The sequence below is a fragment of the Papio anubis genome, chromosome 7 (genome assembly GCF_008728515.1).
Source record: "Papio anubis isolate 15944 chromosome 7, Panubis1.0, whole genome shotgun sequence".
In the NCBI taxonomy this organism is placed as follows: Eukaryota; Metazoa; Chordata; class Mammalia; order Primates; family Cercopithecidae; genus Papio; species Papio anubis.
In genome coordinates this window covers 85,483,228-85,506,018 of record NC_044982.1, presented here as the reverse complement: position 1 = coordinate 85,506,018, position 22,791 = coordinate 85,483,228, and the positions used below count along the sequence as shown (strand labels likewise).

At 44.7% G+C, this 22,791-nt stretch overlaps 2 protein-coding genes and 2 long non-coding RNA genes across 7 annotated transcripts; 2 read left to right on the top strand and 2 right to left on the bottom strand.

The window, feature by feature from the left end:
* Positions 1 to 1,925: 1,925 nt before the first annotated feature.
* Positions 1,926 to 8,494, bottom strand: LOC116275746. Its single transcript, XR_004184973.1, has 2 exons — positions 8,118 to 8,494; positions 1,926 to 2,504 (listed from the first exon to the last, which is right to left on the bottom strand). It is a non-coding gene; the product is annotated as an uncharacterized LOC116275746 (long non-coding RNA).
* Positions 8,495 to 8,645: 151 nt separating this feature from the next.
* Positions 8,646 to 15,746, top strand: METTL17 (methyltransferase like 17). Its single transcript, XM_003901523.5, has 14 exons — positions 8,646 to 8,941; positions 9,094 to 9,247; positions 9,328 to 9,462; positions 10,975 to 11,056; positions 11,385 to 11,466; positions 11,960 to 12,033; positions 12,677 to 12,771; positions 13,251 to 13,321; positions 13,502 to 13,609; positions 13,868 to 13,936; positions 14,601 to 14,651; positions 14,909 to 15,001; positions 15,237 to 15,421; positions 15,496 to 15,746. Exons 1-14 carry the CDS (start codon positions 8,867 to 8,869, stop codon positions 15,599 to 15,601), a joined length of 1,380 nt encoding a protein of 459 aa, XP_003901572.3. The 5' UTR covers positions 8,646 to 8,866; the 3' UTR covers positions 15,602 to 15,746.
* Positions 14,950 to 17,736, bottom strand: LOC103886103. 3 transcript variants are annotated; one of them, XR_004184972.1, is made up of 3 exons: positions 17,661 to 17,736; positions 16,693 to 16,828; positions 14,950 to 15,038 (listed from the first exon to the last, which is right to left on the bottom strand). It is a non-coding gene; the product is annotated as an uncharacterized LOC103886103 (long non-coding RNA). The 3 variants fall into 3 exon arrangements; XR_004184971.1 differs by lacking the exon at positions 17,661 to 17,736 and adding an exon at positions 17,486 to 17,554; XR_004184970.1 differs by lacking the exon at positions 17,661 to 17,736 and adding an exon at positions 17,456 to 17,520.
* SLC39A2 (solute carrier family 39 member 2) lies at positions 17,547 to 20,876 on the top strand. 2 transcript variants are annotated; one of them, XM_009211068.4, is made up of 4 exons: positions 17,547 to 18,564; positions 18,744 to 18,874; positions 19,122 to 19,167; positions 19,947 to 20,876. In XM_009211068.4, exons 1-3 carry the CDS (start codon positions 18,450 to 18,452, stop codon positions 19,131 to 19,133), a joined length of 258 nt encoding a protein of 85 aa, XP_009209332.1. In that variant the 5' UTR covers positions 17,547 to 18,449; the 3' UTR covers positions 19,134 to 19,167; positions 19,947 to 20,876. The 2 variants fall into 2 exon arrangements, with proteins under 2 accessions (XP_009209332.1, XP_003901576.1); XM_003901527.4 differs by having other exon boundaries at positions 17,581 to 18,564; positions 19,117 to 19,167.
* The last annotated feature ends 1,915 nt before the right edge of the window (positions 20,877 to 22,791 follow it).

Genomic DNA, 22,791 nt, shown 5'->3' with positions numbered 1-22,791 from the left:
AGGTGGGAAGATCACTTGAGCCTGGGAGGTGGAGGCTGCAGTAAGCTGACATTGCACCACTGTACTCCAACCTGGGCAGCAGAGTAGAACTCTGTCTCAAAAAAAAAGACACGACTTAAGAAGAAGTAACTGCTATTCAGCTTTAGTTGATCATCACATTGAGCTAATGGTGACCTAATATGGCCACATTTGTAGCTATTTTAAGGCAAGTCAGGAATCCAAATTTTGTGTGTGTGTGTGTGTGTGTGTGTGTGTGTTTTGGTTTTTTTCTGTGAGATAGAGTCTCGCTCTGTCCCCCAGGCTGGAGTGCAGTGGCGCAATCTCGGCTCACCGCAAGCTCCGCCTCCCTGGTTCATGCCATTCTCCCGCCTCGGCCTCCCGAGTAGTTGGGACTACAGTCGCCCACCACCATGCTCAGCTAATTTTCTGTATTTTTAGTAGAGATAGGGTTTCACCTGTTAGCCAGGATGGTCTAGATCTCCTGACCTTGTGAGCCGCCGGCCTTGGCCTCCCAAAGTGCTGGGATTACAAGTGTGAGCCACCACGCCCGGCCAGGAACCCAAATTTTTTATGTGAAAATCTCCATTTGGAAAGGTTGCCACCACATCCAAAAATTATTTTTAAAAAACAAGCAAATAAACAAAAAACACTGCATAGGCCAATCAAAATAGGTCTTGAGCCAGATATACCTGCTGTCACTGTAATATGTGAGTTTAGCCTCACGTAATAAACACTTGAGTACAGCTCATTCTACCCATTGAGACTATATGCATCACAGAGGGACTACACTACACCTAAGTCCTGTTTACATCCTCATCACCTATAAAACTGCATCCCATACAACATATATTTTCAAACTTGCAGCCAGGCATGGTGGCTCACGCCTGTAATCCCAGCACTTTGAGAGACTAAGGCAGGAGGATCACTTAAGGCCAGAAGTTTGAGACACACCTGGCAACAAAGCAAGACCCCATCTTTACGAAAAATTAAAAAATTTTCCTGGTATGGAGGCATGTTCCTATAGTTTCAGCTACTCAGGAGGCTGAGGCAGGAGGATCACTTGTGCCCAGGAGGTTGAGGCTGCAGTGAGCTATGCTTGTGCCACTGTTCTCCAGCCTGGGCAACAGGCTGAGACCCTGTCTCTAATAAATAAATGAATGAATGAACAAATAAATAAATGAATAAATTAAAACTTGCTTAATAATTTAAGGAATTAAGGAATTCCACAAAATGAGATGGCTAAGTCCTATTAGCTCTACCTTCAGTCCTGTTCAAGTCAATATTTGTGTCCATATTCATATAAGGGCATTAACAATAACGTTGCATTTTCAGATGACAAGAATGTAAAAAGATAGTGAAAAATATGTGAATTAATTTTGTTGGAAGATTACATACAGTTCAAGGGTCTAATTCCAATGTTTCTCACCCAGAATTTGACCCAGTGATTTAACACCTCTAACAACTCACGCCTTCCCTACCTTCAATACACTTCCCCATCTCTGTGCATTTTCCCATGCCAATCCTTTTGCATGCACTGTCCATCCCTTCCCAAATGACCCAACAAACCCTTGCTCACCCTCATGACCCTGCTCAGATGGAGCCTCCTTATAGAAACCTTCCTAGACCCAATGGGCAAAGTAACTTCCTCCATCTCCGTGCTCCCAAAAAGCAATGTTCATGTAAGTGTTATTGCTTCTATCACATATTTAGTTTCTCTGCTTCTCCATAAGCTACTTAAGGACCAAGACTACGTTTCATGTATCTTAACATACCCTGTGACTAACACAGTTTCAGGAGTAGAGTATGCAGTACATAAATGCCTCATTTATAAAGATTAAATTCCCACTTTACATAGTGAAATACAAGCACTAGGAATGTAAATGACAGTTGTGTAGAAAGAAGCACAAATGTGAATGAATGCAAGGTTTTGGAAACCTAGGTTGGAGTTGTTTATACATTAGATATTCATTCTTTCTTTTTAATCAAGAACAAACTTTAACTTTGTACCCTATTAACAGAAGTTAAAAAAAAGGTTTTACTAAACCCTCAGCTGTTGTCCCTCCTTCCCAGCTGGGGCTGTGACTGGAGCCCTTTTCCACAGCCTTGCTGCATCTTCTCCTTAGTACCTGCTCCACCTGCCAGGAAGTAGCTAGTTTCCATGTCTCTGTGCTCCAGTTTATGGGCTCCTCCCAGGTCTGACCATCAGCAGCCTCCTCCTCATCTTCCTTTACACATAAGTCCTCAGGAAAAGGTATGCTGGTCTCCGGTTCTGAAGCGACCATACCCTTATCTGGCTTGCTATCTTGTAGCAGCTTCACGGTTCATAGCTGCATGTTCAGAAGCTCCTACTGGGCTCCAGCCAAAGTAGTCACACACTCAAAAAGCGGGTCCAGTTGGGCCATCAGATTGTCCAGGTGCTGCTCTGTCTGGATCAGCTGTTGCTCCAGCTGCAATGGTTGCTTCCTGCCTGTCTCCTCTTGGAGAACTGCAGCTTCATCTTTTCCCTGTTGTGGAAGAAGAAAAGGGCAATACTGCAGCGAAATTATTCTGCTCCATCACCTCAGTCTCCAAAGCCAGTAAGAAGAGGGGTATCATTTAAGATAGAGAAAGCTATTGGGTTTTTACCTCAGAGAATCACAATTACTTCTAGTCTAGTTCCTCACCCAGCACATGAAGCAATATGTCAACGTCTCCCACACATGGTCATTCAGTCTGCTGAAACACCTCCAGGAATGAGCAGCTCTCTCCAGTTTGATTGAGCTGTTATTGTTAGACAGTTCATACACAAAGCCAAAATTTGTCTTTCATGTATCTTCTTTCCATAGTGCTGATTAGAGCCTTCCAAAATAATGACTCTTCAATGTGATAGTTCCTCAGGAATTTAAAGACAATGGGCATACCCTTGCCCCCTTTCCTGAGTTTTTTCTGGTTTAATATCTTCGATCTTTTCAGTCAGGGCTCATTTTGCATAGTTTTCTCTGGTTGCTTTACTGAACATATAGTGCTCTTAAGGCAGTTCTGTGAGAAGAAAATTCTCCAGGAATGTTCTGATCAGTAGATAAAGCACAACACCTTGTTCCTACCATTGATTTGGGAAGTAGGTTGTCACATCACACCAAAAAAGTCAATGGGTATGCCTAAGTGTCTCTCATAAGCGCTGCTGCTAAGAAATGTCTTCCAGGCTGTACTCAGGCCCAATGATAGAATTTACTAAACTATCCTTGTTAAATTTCATTTTTAAATTCAGTCACTCATCCTAGCCTGTCATGTCTACCTGGGATCATTACTAGCTATCTCTTGTAGTTTCACACATCAAAATTGGTTCAATTGGTTCTATTTTCTAATGCAAATAAATAATAGGGTCAGGGCTGAAGATACTGTCCTGGAAGGTGTTACTTTCCAAATGTACCATCAACTCATATTTAAGGGCTTCCTTCCCTAGGAGACCACGAGACCACTTGATGTCTTGAACTCTAGAAACACCATGGTTGCAGCAATCAACCCCTTGTGCCACCATTGGCCCCACTTTAGTAGTATGAACACTAGCTGGGTGTCCAGCTCCACCAGTTGCTGCTCTGGATGACCTCAAGCAAGTGGCTACTCTTTATTAGACTGTAGGAAAATTAAATGTGATGATCATTATTCATTTACGGTTTACCACGTGCCTTTCACATCCCTTACCTCGCTGAATCCTTAAAATTACTCTATAATGTTGGAGGCCAATCAACTATTATCTTCATTTCACAGACAGTGGAAACTGTATCTTGCTCTCAGTACTATGGCACCGCCATGAGAGATGCAGACCCCCGCCATCTTTGCATCTGAAACACTTATACAGCACAAAAGCCACAATGGCTGACGTGTACAGCATTCCCAAATGCAGCACCCTGGCCCTGGCCCCCTCATGCTGGTCCTTGAGCAGCAGTTGCCAGCATTCTGTGGCCCCAGGGCCCACATGGGTTGGGTTCCCTGTGGAAGGAGGACAAAGTAGATAGTCATTCTTTTACAGATTTTACATAAAGATCTGTGTGTTTTTTTAGGCTTATGTTAGTTGACATGGAATGGAGGCATTAATCACGTCACGACTAAAATCTAGAGAAGGTAAATCCAATGCACATGGAGCACTGGAATCACTTCAGGAGGAACTGAACAGACTGCTTTAACCCACTGCAGAATTTTGAACAGCAAGAAATCCAAAGACTCAAGTTTCCAGCATAGAGGTGTGATGAGATGGAGAATGTTTGTATGAAGAGAGAAACAGGAGTGTTGCTAAAAACAAAAAAGAAGCTGGGTTCCTCCTTGAAATGGCCCTCCCTTGCTCTATTTCTTTTGGGTTTTAGGCCCCCCTTTATATAACATGGCTCTTTGGTGTGCTGGAGTAGGAATAAAAAGAAGAAAGAGGGCAGGCATGGTGGCTCACTTTAGGAGGCCAAGGCAGGTGGATTGCCTGAGGTCAGGAGTTCGAGACCAGCCTGGCCAGCATAGAAAAACTCCATCTCCACTAAAAATACGAAAAAAAAATAAAAATTCCTGGCTACAGTGGCACGCACCTGGAAACCCAGCTACTCGGGAGGCTGAGGCAGGAGAATCGCTTGAACCCAGGAGGCAGAGGTTGCAGTGAGCCGAGATCATGCCATTGCACTACAGCCTGGGCAACAAGAGCAAAACTCTGTCTCAAAAAAAAAAAAAAAAGAAGAAGAAGAAGAAGAAGAAAGAGGGAGAGGAAGTTGAACTTGCTTGTAGAAGATTTCATAGATGTCTGATGCCCATAGTACTATCAGAGCTTGAATAAAAACATCTCCACCAAATTCACAATGGAAATTTGAAATTTGGAACAAGATTTGTACAAGAAAAAAAAACACCACTTCCCATAACACGGTCTCCTCCTCTCCTAGCTTTAGCCCTTAACACAGAGTGTGGCACACCTAACTTGGTCAGTAAAGAATTCCACCAACTCAAGAATGAAAAATAAACTCCATATCATAGATAAATGTCTTTTCCTTCCTCTTTATCTTCTCTTTCTTCATTCCTTTCTTCTCACATTTTTTCTTCATTTTCTGCATAATAGCAGGTCTCCTAGGCTAGGTGGCTGTGCCGGCCATTCCCCGTGATTCTCAAAAACACGGCCAGATCCTTCTGGAAAGTTCTGTCTTGAATTAGTCCCTGTTGCAGGCCAGTACATTAGAAATGGTATTTCTAGAAGGCTTGGAGAAGTAGATGATAAGCCTGAGTTTCCTTCTTGAGATTCCTCTCCTGAGTCTGAACTGGAAACCATTGACCCAGTTGTTAGACAATGGAGGCCCCTAACACAGAGCATTTTAATGGGATAATTTTTAGATTTTCTTGAGAAACATTAACTGAGAATAGAAAGACTTCTACATTCTCTCACTGCCATGGCCATTCTGGTCCCCGTTTCAAGGTCTCAGTCCCTCAGGAGAGATATACGAGACTCCCAGTGAGTGTCCAGTCCTTGGATTTTCCTCTGATACTTTATCCATGTGTTAAGAGTTCACACTGCACCTCTAAAGAAGCTCCTGTGTGACCAGGACTCATCTTCTGAGGATATCAGCGATCCTTTCATGCCATCCCATGCCAAGACTAACATTGCTCTGTGGTGATCCCCCATCCTGTATCTGTAGGAAGCCATGCTGGGTCTGCCCCAGCCAGAGTTTTAAAAATCTAAAATCCCTCCAGAACCTCCTTGCTTTTTTCAACATAGATTTTTGCCAAAGGAGATCAGATCCAATTGGCAGATCCCTGCTCCACAGCAGAATACTTCGTAATTGGATTAGTCTCAATAGCAGCAGTAGTTCTGGCCTTGAATACGAGTTAATCAGCCAAGTCACAACACAAGGAAGCCGACTGCACCAGAAAACCCTGTACAATCCGTGAGTTTCTTCATGGTTGAGACTCAGATGAATCATCATGTTGATCTGACTCATGCCTCTCCCTGCCTTAGGCCAAGAGACTGAGGCTTTGCCTGGGATCTGCCTCTTCCCCACTCAAGAGTCAAATGAGCTCCCAAGGAGTAAGAAAAAAAAATGTGATTGATTCTGATTTGCACCCCAGTATTTTTTTAATTAATCATAACGAATCAAATATTTACATTAGAAGAGATCTTGTGTTGTGAAAAAAAGGAAAGAATAAAAGAAGGGAGGAAGAAAAGAAGTGGGAGGGTGGGAGAGAAAGGAAACAATAGAATAAGGCCAGGCGCGGTGGCTTATGCCTATAATCCCAGCACTTTGGGAGGCCAAGGACAGAGGATTGCTCAAGCTCAGGAGGTCAAGACCAGCCTGGGCAACATGAAAAGATTCCATCTCTAGAAAAAAATAAAAAATTAGCCAGGCACAGTGGCATACATCTGTGGTCCCAGCTATTCAGGAGGCTGACGTAGGAGAATCGCTTGAACCTAGGATGTGTGGCTGCAGTGAGCCATGTTCTCACCACTGCACTCCAGCCTGGGTGACAGAATGTCACCTGTCTTAAAAGAAAACAATAGACTAGAAAAAGAAAAAAAGAAAAGAAAGCAGTAAGTGACATAAGACCAAGAGGAAAAAAGCAAACTTGAGCATCATCTGTCCTCGCAGTGGCCTACTGAGGGAAAAGGGTGGACACTGAGCTTCACAGCCCACAACAAATCAGGCAGGGTCACTTCTGCAAACACTGATAACCTACTAAAACCCAAGCACAGAATAAGACAGACACTGAGATTCAGAGATAAAGTCAAGATGGCTCCTACTGCTGCAGGGAAACTAGAATGACTCAGAATCCCAGACAGGTCATGTTTGAAGAGGCCATTGATACACTACCAGTGAGGTGAAAGTTGCATTCCTTTCTCCTTTCTCTCCTTCTCTTATCCTGGAGCACAAACATTGTGTGGAGCACAAACATTGTGTGAAGCCCCTACATAGGCCTTTGAAGTTGAACTACTATGAAGGCACGTGAGATCTGGTGATTCCCTTGGACAAATTTCCTACAAGGAATCATTTCACAAAGCTTTATGGGCAGCAAATGCCCATAATTTGGATGGTGGCTTTTGGAGCCATGACATGATCTCACCTATATGAATAGAATTCTGAGGACAAGAAGCTGAGAGATTTACTCAAGAGCTCTGACTAGCTGACAGTAGAATTTTGGCAGATCTTCCAACACACACATCTAGTATGGCCCAATCTTCAGAATTATCTTTGCATTTGGGCAAGAAGAGGCCCCATCGCCAGCACCCTGGCATTTGGGCAAGATTAGCACAAAAAATGAGGGATGACTTCAGGAGTAAGAACCTTTGAGACTGCCTGGGTTGTGGACTTGTTAATAATCTGGAGAGATATCATCAACAGGTATCAATTTAATGGTTCCACTCCTCAGATATCTCTAGGGCAGAATCCTCAGCCCAGAGCACACACAGGATCACTAATATGAATGTGAGCATTCTCACTGCAGGGGTAGAGGTCACTGTGGTGACCCTTTTGAGCACCCAGGAAAGATTCCTAGGTAAAAGGAGGACTGAGGAAAAGCTAGAAAAGAGGTAAGTGTCAGCCTAGGACGTGTCAGTGGGCCCTGCATTCATCTACAGGAAAGGCGGTTCCGCATGGAAGATGCAGAGCAGCCCTTCTCCCCTTGTCCACCCATGTCTTCTCACCCCGCCTCAACCCGAGATGAGGAGCCCTGAGAGAGCTGGCAGGCTGCGGTGGGCGAGGGCTGCAGATTTGAGGAAGAAGTCGAATAAGGGAGAGGACCACAGAAGGGCAGTCCAATTAGGGTGCTGGGGCCTGAGATCCCTGGACCACCTGTGGTAGGGCCTGATGACCCAGGAGTCTAGCCCTCCAGATGAACTAGCTGGTTCCACACACAAGTCAAGTGGATATGCTGGGAGAACATCCTAAACCTGTAACAGAAATTAGGGGGGCAGGAACCCACAGAAATCACACACTGGGTGAGCTCAAGTGTTTGGAGACTGAGGTAGCAGTTGTGCACTGTCAGATTCCGAACGTAGATATGGCCTTGCATATGCCATTTATCCTTCTGATGCTCTGGTGAATGAAGGAATTGATGGCCTGCAGACTCTGGAGACATTACCCTGTGCTACATTATCACGTCACAAGAGTGGCTGAACCCACCTGAGATTCTGCACCTCAGGTAGTCACGACAGCATCTGTAGAAGTCCTGGGCCTGGGGGAAACAGTGTGATCTAGCAGCAGACTCAGGAGGGTCCCCGTCAGAACTAAGTTTTCTGTGAAGTGAGTTTCAGTCCTTTTCCCTGAAGTACCTAGCACGTAGGCGTTCTCAGTAAGTGTTATGTTAGCTTACTAAGAAGACTGGTCTCATTTGAAGAGAAATTAACAAATGTAAAAAAATAAAATAAAATAAACCTATTAACTAGGTTTTTTATCAAACTATTAACTATTCAATAATTATTTAACTATTAATTTCTGTTGTCTTCAGTCTCTTAAATATGATTTTTCTCTTCTCTTCTTTCCGTTACTGCAGTCTCCCTTTTTCACACAGGGAAACAACCCAAAACTCAGAGTTCTCCGCGGAGGAATGCAAAGAACACAGGAAGTCAGTGCTCCCAGAAACAGTCTCTGCCGGTCAATGGCGCGCTCACACCCAACTCCATCCCGGCCCGGTCCCGCCCCACCCTCTTGATTTCTGGCGCCGGACACCAGGCCCGACGCAGCCTCCAGCCCAAACACGGTTTCCGCCTCAAGGATATTTATATAACCATTGCTTATTGGCTGCTGGCAAACACTCGCTCTTCTGGTTGGCTGAAACTGTCGGGGGACGTTCTGCGAAGGCGGCTCCTTGCGGCGTTGTGACTGAGGGTCACAGGAACCTACATTTCCGTTTCCGGTTCGCCTCCGGAGCCATGGCTGGGGCACTGAAGTCTCAACTGATATTAGGAAGATGGTGCCCCGGCCTTGGAGTAGCTCCCCACGCCCGGGTGAGTGCCTACATTGCCGGCTCACGGAGAGACTCTGGATCTGCAGAGACATCTCCACGCGGAGGAGGAGCGCTTCTGGCAGCCCCCGCCCTAGCGAGCGCCGGCAACTTTCCTTTCTGCCAGAAAATCAACCTTTCTTTCTGTGCCTGCAGGCGCTCGCCGCACTAGTACCTGGAGTGACACAGATAGATAACAAGTCCGATTTCCTGCAGAAGAGGCCTCATCGCCAGCACCCTGGCATCCTAAACCTACCGCACGTGCGGCTGCCACAGGCACTGGCTAAGGGTGCCCAGTTACTGCTACTTGGTGAGTAACGGCTGGAAAGGGAGAAGAAACGGGACTGGACCTGCATGCAAGTGATTCCGCTTTTCATCTTTGGCCCATAGAGAATGCTGGGCCCACTATGGAGAATCAGGTGCAAACACTGACCAGTTATCTCTGGAGCAGACATTTGCCTGTGGAGCCAGAGGAGTTGCAAAGACGGGCTAGGCATTTTGAGAAGAAATTCCTGGAAAACCCAGGTAGGACTTAAGAATAATTAAAAAGTAGGCCAGATTGAAATACCGGTTAGAAATGAAGAGTAAGAAATAATTTTACAGTCTCTCGAACAGGTACTGAAGTCTTTTATTTGACTTTCTAACCAGAGCAGCAGTTGTCACAATGATGCCGCACTAAAAGAAGGTAGATTATTCTAGAGATTGCTTAGGTAAAGGTTAGAATGTCCCAGTATACTGTTTTTTGTTTTGTTTTTTGTTTTTGCTTTGAGACAGAGTCTTGCTCTGTCGCCCAGGCTGAAGTGCAATGGCTCGATCTCGGCTCACTGCAACCTCCATCTCCCGGGTGTAAGTGATTCTCCTGCCTCAGCCTCTTCACTAGCTGGGATTACAGGCGTGCACCACCACACCCGGCTAACTTTTGTATTTTTAGTAGAGACAGGGTATCGTCATGGTGGCCAGGCTAGTCTTGAACTCCTGACCTCAGGTGATCCACCCGCCTCGGCCTCCCAAAGTGCTAGGATTACAGGCGTGAATCAACGTGCCTGGCCACCAATATACTGTTAAAATCTAGATACTTGTTTTTTTCCTGCAAGTCCACTGGATTAGGACCTTCTAAGTTTTTATTCAGGTAAAATAAAGTCCCTGGATGACCTCTACCGAGTACTGAAACCCTCTTCTGGGATAAGAGGATAAATATAATTCATCAAGTTAGTTTCATGATTGTGAGCTCCTTAACATTACCATTTATTCATCTTGCATTCCCTGCACACCTCACAGTACCTGGCTCATAGTAGGTGATCAGTAGATACTTGCTCAATAGTACTGAACTGAACAGTCATGAGACCTAGATTTTCAAATTTCTTTCCTCTCCATAGGAAAAGTGGAGATCATCAAAACCTTAAATTTTGGAGAAGTGAAGAAATCCAAAAAATAGTGCCCTTTAATTTTTTTTTTTGAGACAGAGTCTTGCTCTGTTGCCCAGGCTATATAGTGCAGTGGCACGATCTCAGCTCACCACAACCTCTGCCTCCTGGTTTCAAGTGATTCTTCTGCTTCAGCTTCCTGAATAGCTGGGACTACAGGTGCATGCCACCACGCCTGGCTAATTTTTGTATTTTTAGTAGAGAGAGGGTTTCACCATGTTGGTCAGGCTGTTCTGTTCTTGAACTCCTGACCTTGTGATCCACCTGCCTCAGCCTCCCAAAGTGCTGGGCTTACAGGTGTGAGCCACCACGCCCAGCTTACCCTTTAAATTTTTATCACACTTTCCTTTAATGCAAAACAAACCTGTGGAACAGGATTGATTAAGCTGAATAAATCATTCTTAGAAGCAAAATGCTATTTGAAACAATCTGTTAGTGGTAGTAGTTACTGTTAATTCTTGCCTGAAACTTTTCTCTAGGTTTGTTGTCTCTCTTGAGCTTTAAGACTTTCTTAGGTGGAGTCAGGGTGGACTGGGTGGGCAGTATATTCAGATATTGGATCTGAGCCCTGTTCTCCCTAGGTCCTGACTTCCAGTCCTTGTTCTCACCACAGACTTATGTCAGACAGAGGAGAAACTTCGTGGAGCAGTGCTACACGCACTACGTAGAACTACCTACCATTGGCAAGAGCTGAGGTAAGGGGGCCTAGAAGAGGTGCACAAGAAAGAAAAGGCAGAGAGAGTTGGGGGAGTACAGTTACACAATCAGTTTAGTATTTTTTTTTTTACATCACCTGACCTTAAAAGGATCAATTTAGTATTTGAAAAAGTTAAAGTTCAAAGTTTCGAAAACTGAAGTTTGAAAATTTAGTGTTTGTATGGTTCCTCAGGACCCTTTTGTATTGGGGAGTGAAAGGCCTGAGCTAGAAGAGCCCTTTCTAAGATGTCATTTTCTAAATCTAGAAGATAACTATGGGATTAAGGTTATTTACTAGTATGTACGACTCTCTGATTTTAATGGCAGCTACACTGAGGGACTGAGCCTGGTGTATATGGCAGCAAGACTGGATGGTGGCTTTGCAGCAGTCTCCAGAGCATTCCATGAGGTGAAAGTCCCTTAACTTCCAACCTGAACTTTTTGACCATCAGTTCCCTATTCATAAAGTAGTTTTCTAGGATGGGGATTCTTGGGACATTGCATATGCATTTTTTTTTAAAGAGGATCTCCGCTGGGCATGGTGGGCTCCTGCCTGCAGTCCCAGCTGTTTGGGAGGCTGAGGCAGGAGGATTGTTTGAGCCAGTTTGAGGCTGCAGTGAGCGGTGATCTCCACTGTACTCCAGCCTGGTGACAGAGTGAGGCCTCATCTCTTAAAAAAATACAAAATAAAGACGTTCTCTTTATCCTGTGAAAGCTTTCTGTGACCCAAGAAAGGTTTAGAATCACTATTTTAAGAGATTCTTATCCCATAAGGTGTTTATATTGAATCTCAAAAGGCATTCACATCTCACATCCTCTGTGATAGGCTCCTAATTCATATTTATCAAGGTCCTAAATAAGTATCTAATTACTCTGCTGTGGGATGTTGTATATTTCTTCAGATCCGGGCTCGAAATCCAGCATTTCAGCCACAAACTTTGATGGACTTTGGCTCGGGTACTGGTTCTGTCACCTGGTAAGTAACTTTTTTCAGCCCTGTCTTGGTCAATTTTAGCTCTAGAAAGCCATACTTACACCACTCAAAAATTAAGAGACTGGAAAACCAGAGGGAGAATAGGCAAGTTGGGAATCTATAATGTTTCTTCCATCAGATTAGGCAAGGCAGAAGAAGGTATATGGATTGGGGCCAGAACTTAAAGAAATGTCAAGTGAAAAAAAGGCGCATGTTTAGAAAAATTAAAAAGAAAAGGAATTATCAATCAAAGTTTTTTTGCCTACAAATAGTATTTTGAGTCTACCTTTATTTTTCTCTTTTTGGAGATGGTGTCTCGCTCTGTCGCCCAGGCTGGAGTGCAGTGACACGATCTCGGCTCACTGCAGCCTCCACTCCCGGGTTCAAGTGATTCTCCTGCCTCCGCCTCCCAAAGTGCTGGGATTACAAGCATGAGCCACTGCGCCCAGCTGAGTCTACCTTTTTTTTTAAAGAATTGTAAATAAAACAAGAAAATAACACTATTAGTTATTTTATTACTAACTATACAACTATTTTAACATAACAGTCTCTTTTCCCAGGGGTGGGGTTGGGTGTAAATGGGTCTCTTGTAGAGATGACTCTTGGTCATGGGAATTGGTGATTTATAATAATTTTGCCATCTTAGGGCTGCTAACAGTATTTGGGGCCAGAGCCTACGTGAATATATGTGTGTGGACAAATCAACTGCCATGTTGGCTTTGGCAGAAAAACTACTGAAAGGTGAGTACAAAAGCACTTCCAAAGTTGGGGGAGTTAAGAAAGCAAAGGGGTACTAGTAAAAGTGTTTTACTGGGAAGTAGAGAAGAGGGTAAAAATTAAGATGAATCTGGTTTACTTTTAAAGTTATGGTCAAGCAAAGGGTGGTATTAGAGGTTTCTGCTGGACTGAGGATGGGTTGGGTAAGATTCAAAGGACAAGAGGCCTAATATTCTCCCTGCCGTTTTTTTTTTGTTTTTTTGTTTTTTTTTAATTAGAACCTGTTACCCAGGCTGGTCTCAAACTCCTGGCCTCAAGCCATCCTCCTACTTCATCCTCTGGGGTAGCTGGGATTACAGGCATGCACCACCATATCTGGCTCATCCCTGCCCTTTTTGATAGACACTTTCCCTATTCTTGGGGCCATGTTTCTTATCTGGATATCTCTTCAGTTTATACCTAACTTCCTACACACTCAAAGTTGCCTCTTCTTTTCTCCACAGGTGGTTCAGAATCTGGGGAGCCTTATATTCCAGGTGTCTTTTTCAGACAGTTTCTACCTGTATCACCCAAGGCAAGTGGCAGTGTTTAGAATATTCTAAATGTGGAATGTGGCAGATGGAAAACTATGGCTTGAGCTTTGCAGCCCAGCACTGAGTGTCAGAAGATAAAAGAAATTTATCGGCTAGGACTTTATTATATTCTTGGGATGCAGAGATGTTGAGTGTGTCATGTTCTTTGTCTTGGTCCTCAGGTGCAGTTTGATGTAGTAGTATCAGCCTTTTCCTTAAGTGAACTGCCCAGCAGGGCTGACCGCACTGAGGTGGTTCAAACCTTATGGCGTAAGACAGGTCATTTCCTGGTGAGTTAAAATTCCTTGTTCTCCTTAAGTCTTAAAGCAGCTTCATGGATTTCGTGCCTTTGCTTCTCTCGTTGTCTTCATTCTTCACCATTTTTCTCCTTTATGGGTTTCTTTATCCCTCTTTGAGGGTCTCCATCCTGATATATAATGCGTATTTCTTTTTAGGACCCCTTTTCCATCTATGATGCTTTTACAGAGCTACTGACATTTACACTTTCATGTAATTTAAGTCTTCATATTTTTCCCTTTTGTGAATAGGTACTGGTGGAGAATGGAACAAAAGCTGGGCACAGACTTCTCATGGAAGCCAGGGATCTGGTCCTTAACGTAAGGCTTCTTCCCTCACTCCCCCACGCATATGTCACTAATTACTGTTATTCTCTTGAAAACTAAAGAGACTGTCATATATTGACAAGGGTGACTCTCAGGAAACTGGGCATATAAAGTCATTATGAATCAGAGCAGTGGTTGGCAAATGAGAGCCTGTGGATCAAATCCGACCTGCCACCTGTTTTTATATAAGCCATGCTTATTTGTGCCTCTGTTGTCTGTGACTGCTTTCACACTACAAACAGCAGAGTTGAGTAGTTGGGACAGAGATAGATTTTGCCTACTGTCTGGCCTTTTAAAAGAAAGTTTGTGGACTCCTAATCTAGGGCATTGCTGAGCCGAGAACCTTGTCACTGGGGGAGAGTATGAGCCAGTGTATAATCATAAATTTCATTGTCCTGGAGTGGGATTTTTTTGAGAGCGGAGGTTGCTGACAAGGGAGAGCACCGTACTCTGTGCCAAGTTCTTGCCTTTCTCCTGCAGCAAAGAGAAAGTTCTTTGTTTGGAGTATTAAAGATGCAGCCAGCTTAACTCAAAGGACGTAGTTAATCGTTATTAGAATTGAATGTTAAAGGAGTCCTCAGTTTACTGACTGCAGAGATTGAGTTATGAAAATAGACACCTGGCCCAGCTTTATTTCTTTTATTTCCTTTGATTTCAGGGAAAAGAGAAGTCACCTTTGGACCCTCGACCTAGTTTTGTCTTTGCCCCGGTAAGTATTACTTCTACCTGTCCCACCACACAGATCTGAACTCAGGTGTGGCCAGGAAAAGTAAGATGGTAAAGCTAAGCCACTCTCCACTACTTTGTGTTCCTATCCAGTTCCTACCTAATGATTCTCCTGGCTCTTCCTACCCACTGTTCCTGTCCTCCATTCTCCCTGGCCCCTTTTGACTCTATTATTCTTAGTTTTTAAGTTTTGTGATTGATGGCTCTTTTGTCTTACCTCACTTTTTTATGTGTTCACAGTGTCCCCATGAACTCCCTTGTCCCCAGTTGACAACCTCTAGGCCACTGGCCTGTAGCTTCTCACAGGCGTACCATCCCATCCCCTTCCGCTGGGTAGGTACCTGGGGATATTGCAGCAGGAAGCAAACATCTTGGAAAAAACAGGAAGAAAAAGAGTCAGAGTTAGGAGGCGTTGGATAATTCACAGAATAGCCTAGAGACTTTAGGGCCTACATGTATATGATTTACACATTGTAAAAAAGGACTGCAGGAATGGGGAAGAAGGGGCTTGACAAACTTTTTTCCCATATCTTTTTCTTCTAAACAGTCTCTGTGTTCCTTATCTTAGAACAAGAAACCAAAGGAAGAAAAGTTCTCTATGGTGATCCTTGCTCGGGGGTCTCCAGAGGAGGCTAATCGCTGGCCCCGTATCACTCAGCCTGTCCTTAGACGACCTCGCCATGTGCATTGTCACTTGTGCTGTCCAGATGGGCATATGCAGCATGCTGTGATCACAGCCCGCCGGCATGGCAGGTATAGGGGGTGTGACCAAAATTAGTGGGATGTGGCAAGAACCTGCCGCCCACATTAACGTCTCATTTCCATAGGGATTTGTATCGTTGTGCCCGTGTCAGCTCCTGGGGAGATCTTTTACCTGTGCTTACTCCATCTGCGTTTCCTCCATCCACTGCTCAAGATCCCTCTGAGAGTTGACAAGGATGTCTAACAAGTATTTTCTTCTATCATGCCTGCCAGGGCTGACACTACCTGGTATCCAGGAGGGGACTGCTGGTATCCCCATATGTCTGTGTTTGTTTGAGATTTTTAATAATAAATAATAAATTTTTAAAGAATGGAAGTGGATTTTGCGATTCTTAAAAAGTGTAGAAGCTGGGCACAGTGGCATGTGCCTGCATTTCCAGTCACTCAGGAAGCTGAGGCAAGAGGATCATTTGAGCCCAGGTGTTAAGGCTGCAGTGAGCTGTGATTGTACCACTGCACTCCAGCCTAGGTGACAGAGCCAGACCTCCTCTCTTTAAAAAAAAAAAAAAAAAAGTAAAAGGTATAGTTAATTATCCTGGTCTATCCTGTAATGAAGAGCTTTCTCAGATTTTTGGTGCCAAGCTTCCCACACAAATCTCAAGCTCGCCTTCTCCTATTGTGGCAGTTCAGATCTCCATAAGCTCTTCGCTGTAATGATGAATGTGTAAGCTGATCATTAAAGCAGAAGTAGAAAAACCAGATTTTTATAAGCCCTTTGCTATAATGATGAATGTACAAGTTAAACATAAAAGCAGAAGCAAGAAAAATGTATAATGAATTGGGGGAACCTGGTGCCTGAGTATGAAGGCTGGAATACAAAAAAAAGCAAGCCCCTTAAAGCCCCACCTGTACTTTCTCTACCTCAGATCTAGTTGAGTGATAAAGCATTCCTGCACATACAACCCATACCAGGACCAACTTAAGATTAAGAAATATCTGCATCGGCCGGGCGCGGTGGCTCAAGCCTGTAATCCCAGCACTTTGGGAGGCCGAGACGGGCGGATCACAAGGTCAGGAGATCGAGACCATCCTGGCTAACACGGCGAAACCCCGTCTCTACTAAAAACACAAAAAATTAGCCGGGCGAGGTGGCGGCGCCTGTGGTCCCAGCTACTCGGGAGGCTGAGGCAGGAGAATAGCGGGAACCCGGGAGGCGGAGCTTGCAGTGAGCTGAGATCTGGCCACTGCACTCCAGCCTGGGCGACAGAGCGAGACTCCGTCTCAAAAAAAAAAAAAAAAAAGAAATATCTGCAAGTACTCACTATGGTGGGATCAGCTGCAAAGCGAAATGAACTGCCCCATGCTCATGTTGATGGTTTTCTAGATACTGCCAACATGTTTGCTCTTTCTGATGCTGATGAATTTCAAACGCGAACAGACACCCTTGATGTGGGTTTGCTAAGAACATAGAAGAATAGGAAGAAAAGTTGCCAGGTTCAGACATCCCAGGGAAAAAGAAGCATAAACAGCTTTAGCATTCAATGACTGATGATAATGCTGCAATAATGGGAATGGTTTTATTTCTAAATCAAATCATTTATTGCTTTGTTTCTAAAAAAACAAAAACAAAAACTTTTATCTGCAGACCCCTAGTTTAGATTAATTAGGAAACATTCCCACAGGTAGTCACAGAGCTTGAATTGTATGTAAAAGCTAAAGAAAAACTTGTAACTTTGAGTTAGTCTGGTGTGCTACTCCGACCTCCCTGTAATCAGTTGCAGAAATAAACTCCCTTCTTTCCCAGTCTGTCTGTATCTCATTATTGGATCACAGGAACAAGCAGCGGGACCAGTAACACTGTAAAAATCATCCAGTAACACTACAAGAATACTGCTTCTACCAGAGGCCAGGACTTCCCTAGGAAGATAATCTGGAGTAGCTAGGAAAGCTGCCTCCAGAGCTCTGAGAACTGGCTCAACAGGTCTCAGGGTTGTTATGTGGGCCACCTGAATAGAGGAATCAGCAGCTGCCTGGCCTCTTTCACTACCGCCTTCCCTTCTGTCTTTCCCAGGGTCCCTCAACTACCCTAGAGTATGTGTGGGAAATGCCCCATACATTTCCATCAAGAGTGATTCCCATCAGAACTGAATCTTCTACCCCCACCCCTCTATATCCAGTTAGAATCCTCCCGTTTATTCAGTTAATTTCTGTTTTCCCCTAGGCCTTGCTGTTTCAGGGCTAGAGCAGCTTGTTGTCTTAAAACTTAAATGTCTTTTTTTCCAGTTCTTACCAGGAAACAGGCACAGTCAGAAGTTGTAACAGTATAAATGTAATACCAGAAATCTCAACTCATTCCTCTCAACACTGGTCCCAATCAAAAGAGAAAGAAAAAAAACAAATCAACTTACCACTAGACATTTCCATGCCTGCAGCTATTTTTCTGGGGTTACAGGAAAGGGTAGTTCCCTCATGTACTAGTTCCCACAGAGTAGCACCAGCACCACCTCTCAGCCCCACCTCTTTACCTCCAGGTGGCCCCAAATCTCCTCTGAAAGCGAGTGGTTCAAGTATCAGCATTGCAACCTGTAAGACTTGGGATGGGGTGGAGAGGGTATGGAAGGCTTAGATCAAATGTCCAGAGTGAGACAGGACCAGATTGTCCCCAGTACAAAATAGCCGGGAAGCAGCTACCATAGACTTTCCTATTTTGGATTAGACCAACCCCAAGCACATGAACTAAGACTATCCATAGCTCTTGGATTAGTCATGCCATTGAAGAGGAGGAGAAGACGCCACTGGGCTGTGCCTGGCAGGAGTCTGGAGTTTCTGGTTTCCAAGCTCAGGAAGGCGTGAACCAGGGGAGGGGCCTCCATGCAGCAGGAGGGCTAGAAGGTGGAGCAGGATCTGTCAGCTCTGCAATGCTGCACAAGCAGAAGCAACACAGAAAGAAGATACCAACAGCCTCCTGAAACTCACGAGAGTGGACACTCCAGTGTTGACCACCTAAGATACCACTCCTGCTCCAAAGATTACAGCTCCCTTGTCATTCTGACTTCTGGACTTACCCTACACCCCAGAGATGGAGCAACTACTAGGAATAAAACTTGGCTGCCTGTTTGCCCTGTTGGCTCTCACTCTGGGCTGTGGCCTTACTCCCATCTGCTTCAAATGGTTTCAGATTGATGCAGCCAGAGGTATAGCCCTACCCCATCTTTGTTCCATAGCCTGAGTCTCACCTCAACCCTGTCCTGACACCTCGCTCTGATTCTCTCACCACCCCCAACCTTGGGATATTGAGTGCTACCTGCTGCTCTTTACTCACCTTTGTCTGTCTCCTCAGTGCCAAGTGGGTTTAACTTCTGCTCTTTATTAGGTCATCACCGGCGAGTCCTCAGACTCCTGGGCTGTATTTCTGCTGGTGTTTTCCTGGGAGCAGGGTTCATGCATATGACTGCTGAAGCCCTGGAGGAAATTGAATCACAGATTCAGAAGTTCGTGGTGCAGGTGAGAGCAGAGATTTCAAGCCGCAGGTCTATGAGGCCAAAAGGATAAACAGGACAAAGGAAAGAGAGTGGGAAAGTGACGGAGCCAAGGACATGGGTGGAACAACAGGGAAAATGACAGCTCTTGTGTGGGATGGTGAAAGCAAGTCAGATTAGGCTTTAAGGAAGACAGAATTGCGGAAGGGACAGGACAGGAAGCTGCGCTGCTCCATCCCACTTCAATTTCTGCTGCTTTCTCCTTAGAACAGATCCACAAGTGAGAGAAATTCTTCTGGTGATGCTGATTCGGCTCATGTAAGTACCTCCCACCATCCCCTATCTGGGGGGTAAGGAGAACCAGAGAGGCCTTTCATACCCAGACCCTTTTGAGAGGAATGCATGAGGAGTACCAAGAATCCCTTCTGCTCCCTAGCTCAGACATTGTAGAGGAAAAGAGGAGCAAACCCAATCCTTTTGAGTTTATAGATCCCCAGGGAAAGCTCTTGTTTTACTCTTTCATTCTTTCCCTGGATCCTCTGATATACCTCACATCATTTTCCCGTATTTTTAACTCTTTTGAGATTGTGTCCCTTAGTCCCTCTGGCAGTCTTTTGTTGTTGTTGTTTTTCATTTGTTTGTTGAGATGAAATCTCTCTGTCACCCAGACTGGAGTGCAGTAGCACAATCTCAGCTCACTGCAACCTCCACCTTCTGAGTTCTAGTGATTCTCCTGCCTCAGCCTCCTGAGTAGCTGGGATTACAGGCACGTGCCACCACGCCTGGCTAGTTTTTGTATTTTCAGTAGATACGGAGTTTCATCATGTTGGCCAGGCTGGTCTCAATCTCCTGACCACAAGTGATCCGCCCACCTCAGTCTCCCAAAGTGCTAGGATTACAGGTGTGAGCCACTGTGTCCAGCCCACTCTGGCATTCTTGTTGTTACACGTCCATGTCTACTCTTGGCTTCATTCCCCTACCCTTTTTTGTGTTCTGTTACCACATTTTCTCATTCTCTTCAATCTCCCAATTCCATGTCCATCCAATGCATTGCCTACCCTTCCTTTTCATCTCACAGTCTTTCTTTTTGTTTCTAGATGGAGTATCCTTATGGAGAGCTCATCATCTCCCTGGGCTTCTTTTTTATCTTCTTTTTGGAGTCGCTGGCATTGCAGTGCTGTCCTGGGGCTGCTAGAGGATCAACAGTGCAGGAGGAAGAATGGGGTGGGGCTCACATCTTCGAACTCCACAGCCATGGACATTTACCCTCACCCTCAAAGAGTCCCCTCCGAGCCCTTGTCCTCTTGCTCTCACTCTCCTTTCATTCAGTGTTTGAAGGGCTAGCTGTGGGGCTGCAGCCAACAGTAGCAGCTACCGTGCAGCTCTGCCTTGCTGTCCTGGCTCATAAGGGGCTTGTGGTGTTTGGTGTAGGAATGCGGCTAGTGCAGTTAGGTACCAGGTCACGATGGGCAGTGTTCTCCATACTATTATTAGCTCTCATGTCCCCCCTGGGCCTAGCCGTGGGGCTGGCTGTGACTGAAAGGGACTCTGAAGGAGGGCAGGGCTTAGCCCAGGCTGTGTTAGAGGGTGTGGCAGCTGGCACCTTCCTGTATGTCACCTTCCTAGAAATTCTTCCACGGGAGCTAGCTAGTCCTGAGGCCCCTCTAGCTAAGTGGAGCTGTGTAGCCGCTGGTTTTGCCTTCATGGCCTTTATTGCCTTATGGGCCTGAGAGATTCCTGGCTTTTCCGATGGACCTATTTAGGATGACCTCTCTATCCCCAAGGAGACCTCCCAAATGGCTTTGGCCCTCAGACATTTCTTTACTGAGACTAAATAGCATTCAATAGGACTGGACTGGACCCCAGGTTTCCTTTACATGAGATCCCATTTCTCACCCAGGACTGAGAAAAAGATATTTAGGTTGAGTAGCTATTAATTGGAGAATTGGTACAGAGATGCTCCAGATTTTATTCTTGTCCCATTTATGCTACTGTGTGTAATAAAATGCCCATTTTACCCTCCTTCAGCCATTCTGGATTTTATTTCTCCTGGTTGCCTAGAAGCTATCTGGCACAGGAAGTGGTGGAATAGGGAATGGGAAGGATAAGTGTTGAATGCAGTATTTTATTCTGGAATTAGGGCCCCTAGCCATTCTGTCAGTTGCCAGCCACACCCCCAGACATGGGCTAAAATTCCAACAACCCCCTCCCACCTTATCCACTGTAGTTGAGAAAATGAGCCAGTTCCCAGCATTTAAAAGGAAAGAAAATTAGAAACCAAAATGATGTGGATCAATTACGTTCCTACACTTACCATAACCACCCCATTCCCAGTACCTATTATCAGCCACCCATAACATGTCCAGGCTAAATGGAGATCAGGCAGAATGGAGCCTATCTCCATCAGGTTCCTATTTTTTCACACTGAGCCCTGTGTGGCCTCAGGGACACTACTGCTCTTCTTTGAGCTTTTATATCCTTCCAGTTGCCTTGTGTTGAGGTATTAAAAAGCAGTGTGCTTGAAGAGGGAGAAAGGTGCCAGATATTAAAATAAATGCCTGGAGTGATTACTTGGCTCTTGCAGGACTTACTGGCTTTCCTTCTGCCTGCCTTACTAATTCTCTTTCCATCTAAGTAACCCCTACAATGTGTTGCTTCTCTTAAAAACTGCTGAGGACAAATACGAAAGCAGGTTAGCTGGAATTGGTAGGAACAGGATGGCTATTGCATAGCTCCCAACTCATGAGACGGATGAATATCTCAAACTTAGTGGAGAAATGGGGAAAGAGGAAGTGTGCCCTGTGAGTTCAATTACCCTCACAAGTTGGCCCTTTCTGGTATTTTCAGCATGGAAGCCCAAATAGCCTTAACATGGACATTCATTCTTCTTCTCAGTCTCTGTCTCCTTTCGATCCTGTTCCCCTTCCTACAAAGTAAGAAATACAAGCCTCCTCACAGGCCCAGTTTACACACCCATAGGTCAGTGAGAAGGCAAGCCTCAGACAAAAATGATTGATAGATAGATGATAGATACGTCTAACACAGGAAATCATTTCCCTAAAGCACCATAGTATTGTGTTTTCCATTTAGTATTAAATGCAGTAACATGTAATACACTCAGAACAGTTGTCCAGTGTGTAGTAGTTTCTACTGTAATAGTTTCTACATTGAACAACGGCTATGTGCCAGGTACTATTGTGGCAGGCCAGGTTTCACTAACACAGGCCTCCATCACATTTTCATCTCACAGCCCTTCTTTTTATTTCTAGATAGAGTATCCCTGTCACCTGCTTGTTTCCAGTCAAGCAAAACAAGGGGCTTATCTCCCTCACAGATCAGCATATGAGATCTACTTCAGATATATTTGCCTGTCAGACTCATAAACACAACAAGATACGCCAGCTGCAGTGGAAGAGAAGCCCTGTTTCAGTTCGTGGATTACAGACTGCAACTGGTTAAGTTAAATATTAAAAGCTAAAAAAAATCCAGTGCCTATACAAAGGTCGTAATGTAACAAAAGCCCATCAAGAGTTTTGATCAGACCTTTCCTGGCAAAACTTAAAGCGTGACAAAATAACGAAGGAATTCTTAAGAGGACCCATTTAGGATTAAACAAGCTTTATTGGGGGTCTGAAGAAATTCCCCAGGCCTCCACAAACAAGTTTACTGGGCATATGAAGGAACTCCCCAAACCTCCGTGATTTAGCAGGAGACAAGATAAGGGTAACCACCCCAGCACTTAGACCCATTTAGATGAATGAAGTAAGCTTACTGAGACTCCAGGAGTAGGTCTTCTGGGTTCAGACCTTAGTTATAGATCAAAATAAGTTAATCACTTATGTCTTTAGATGAATGCACCCCACTTACATGTAGACATATAGCTTAGAAGATATATAAGCTCTGAAAAACTTTGTAATTTTGAGTTGGTCTGGCGATAATTTC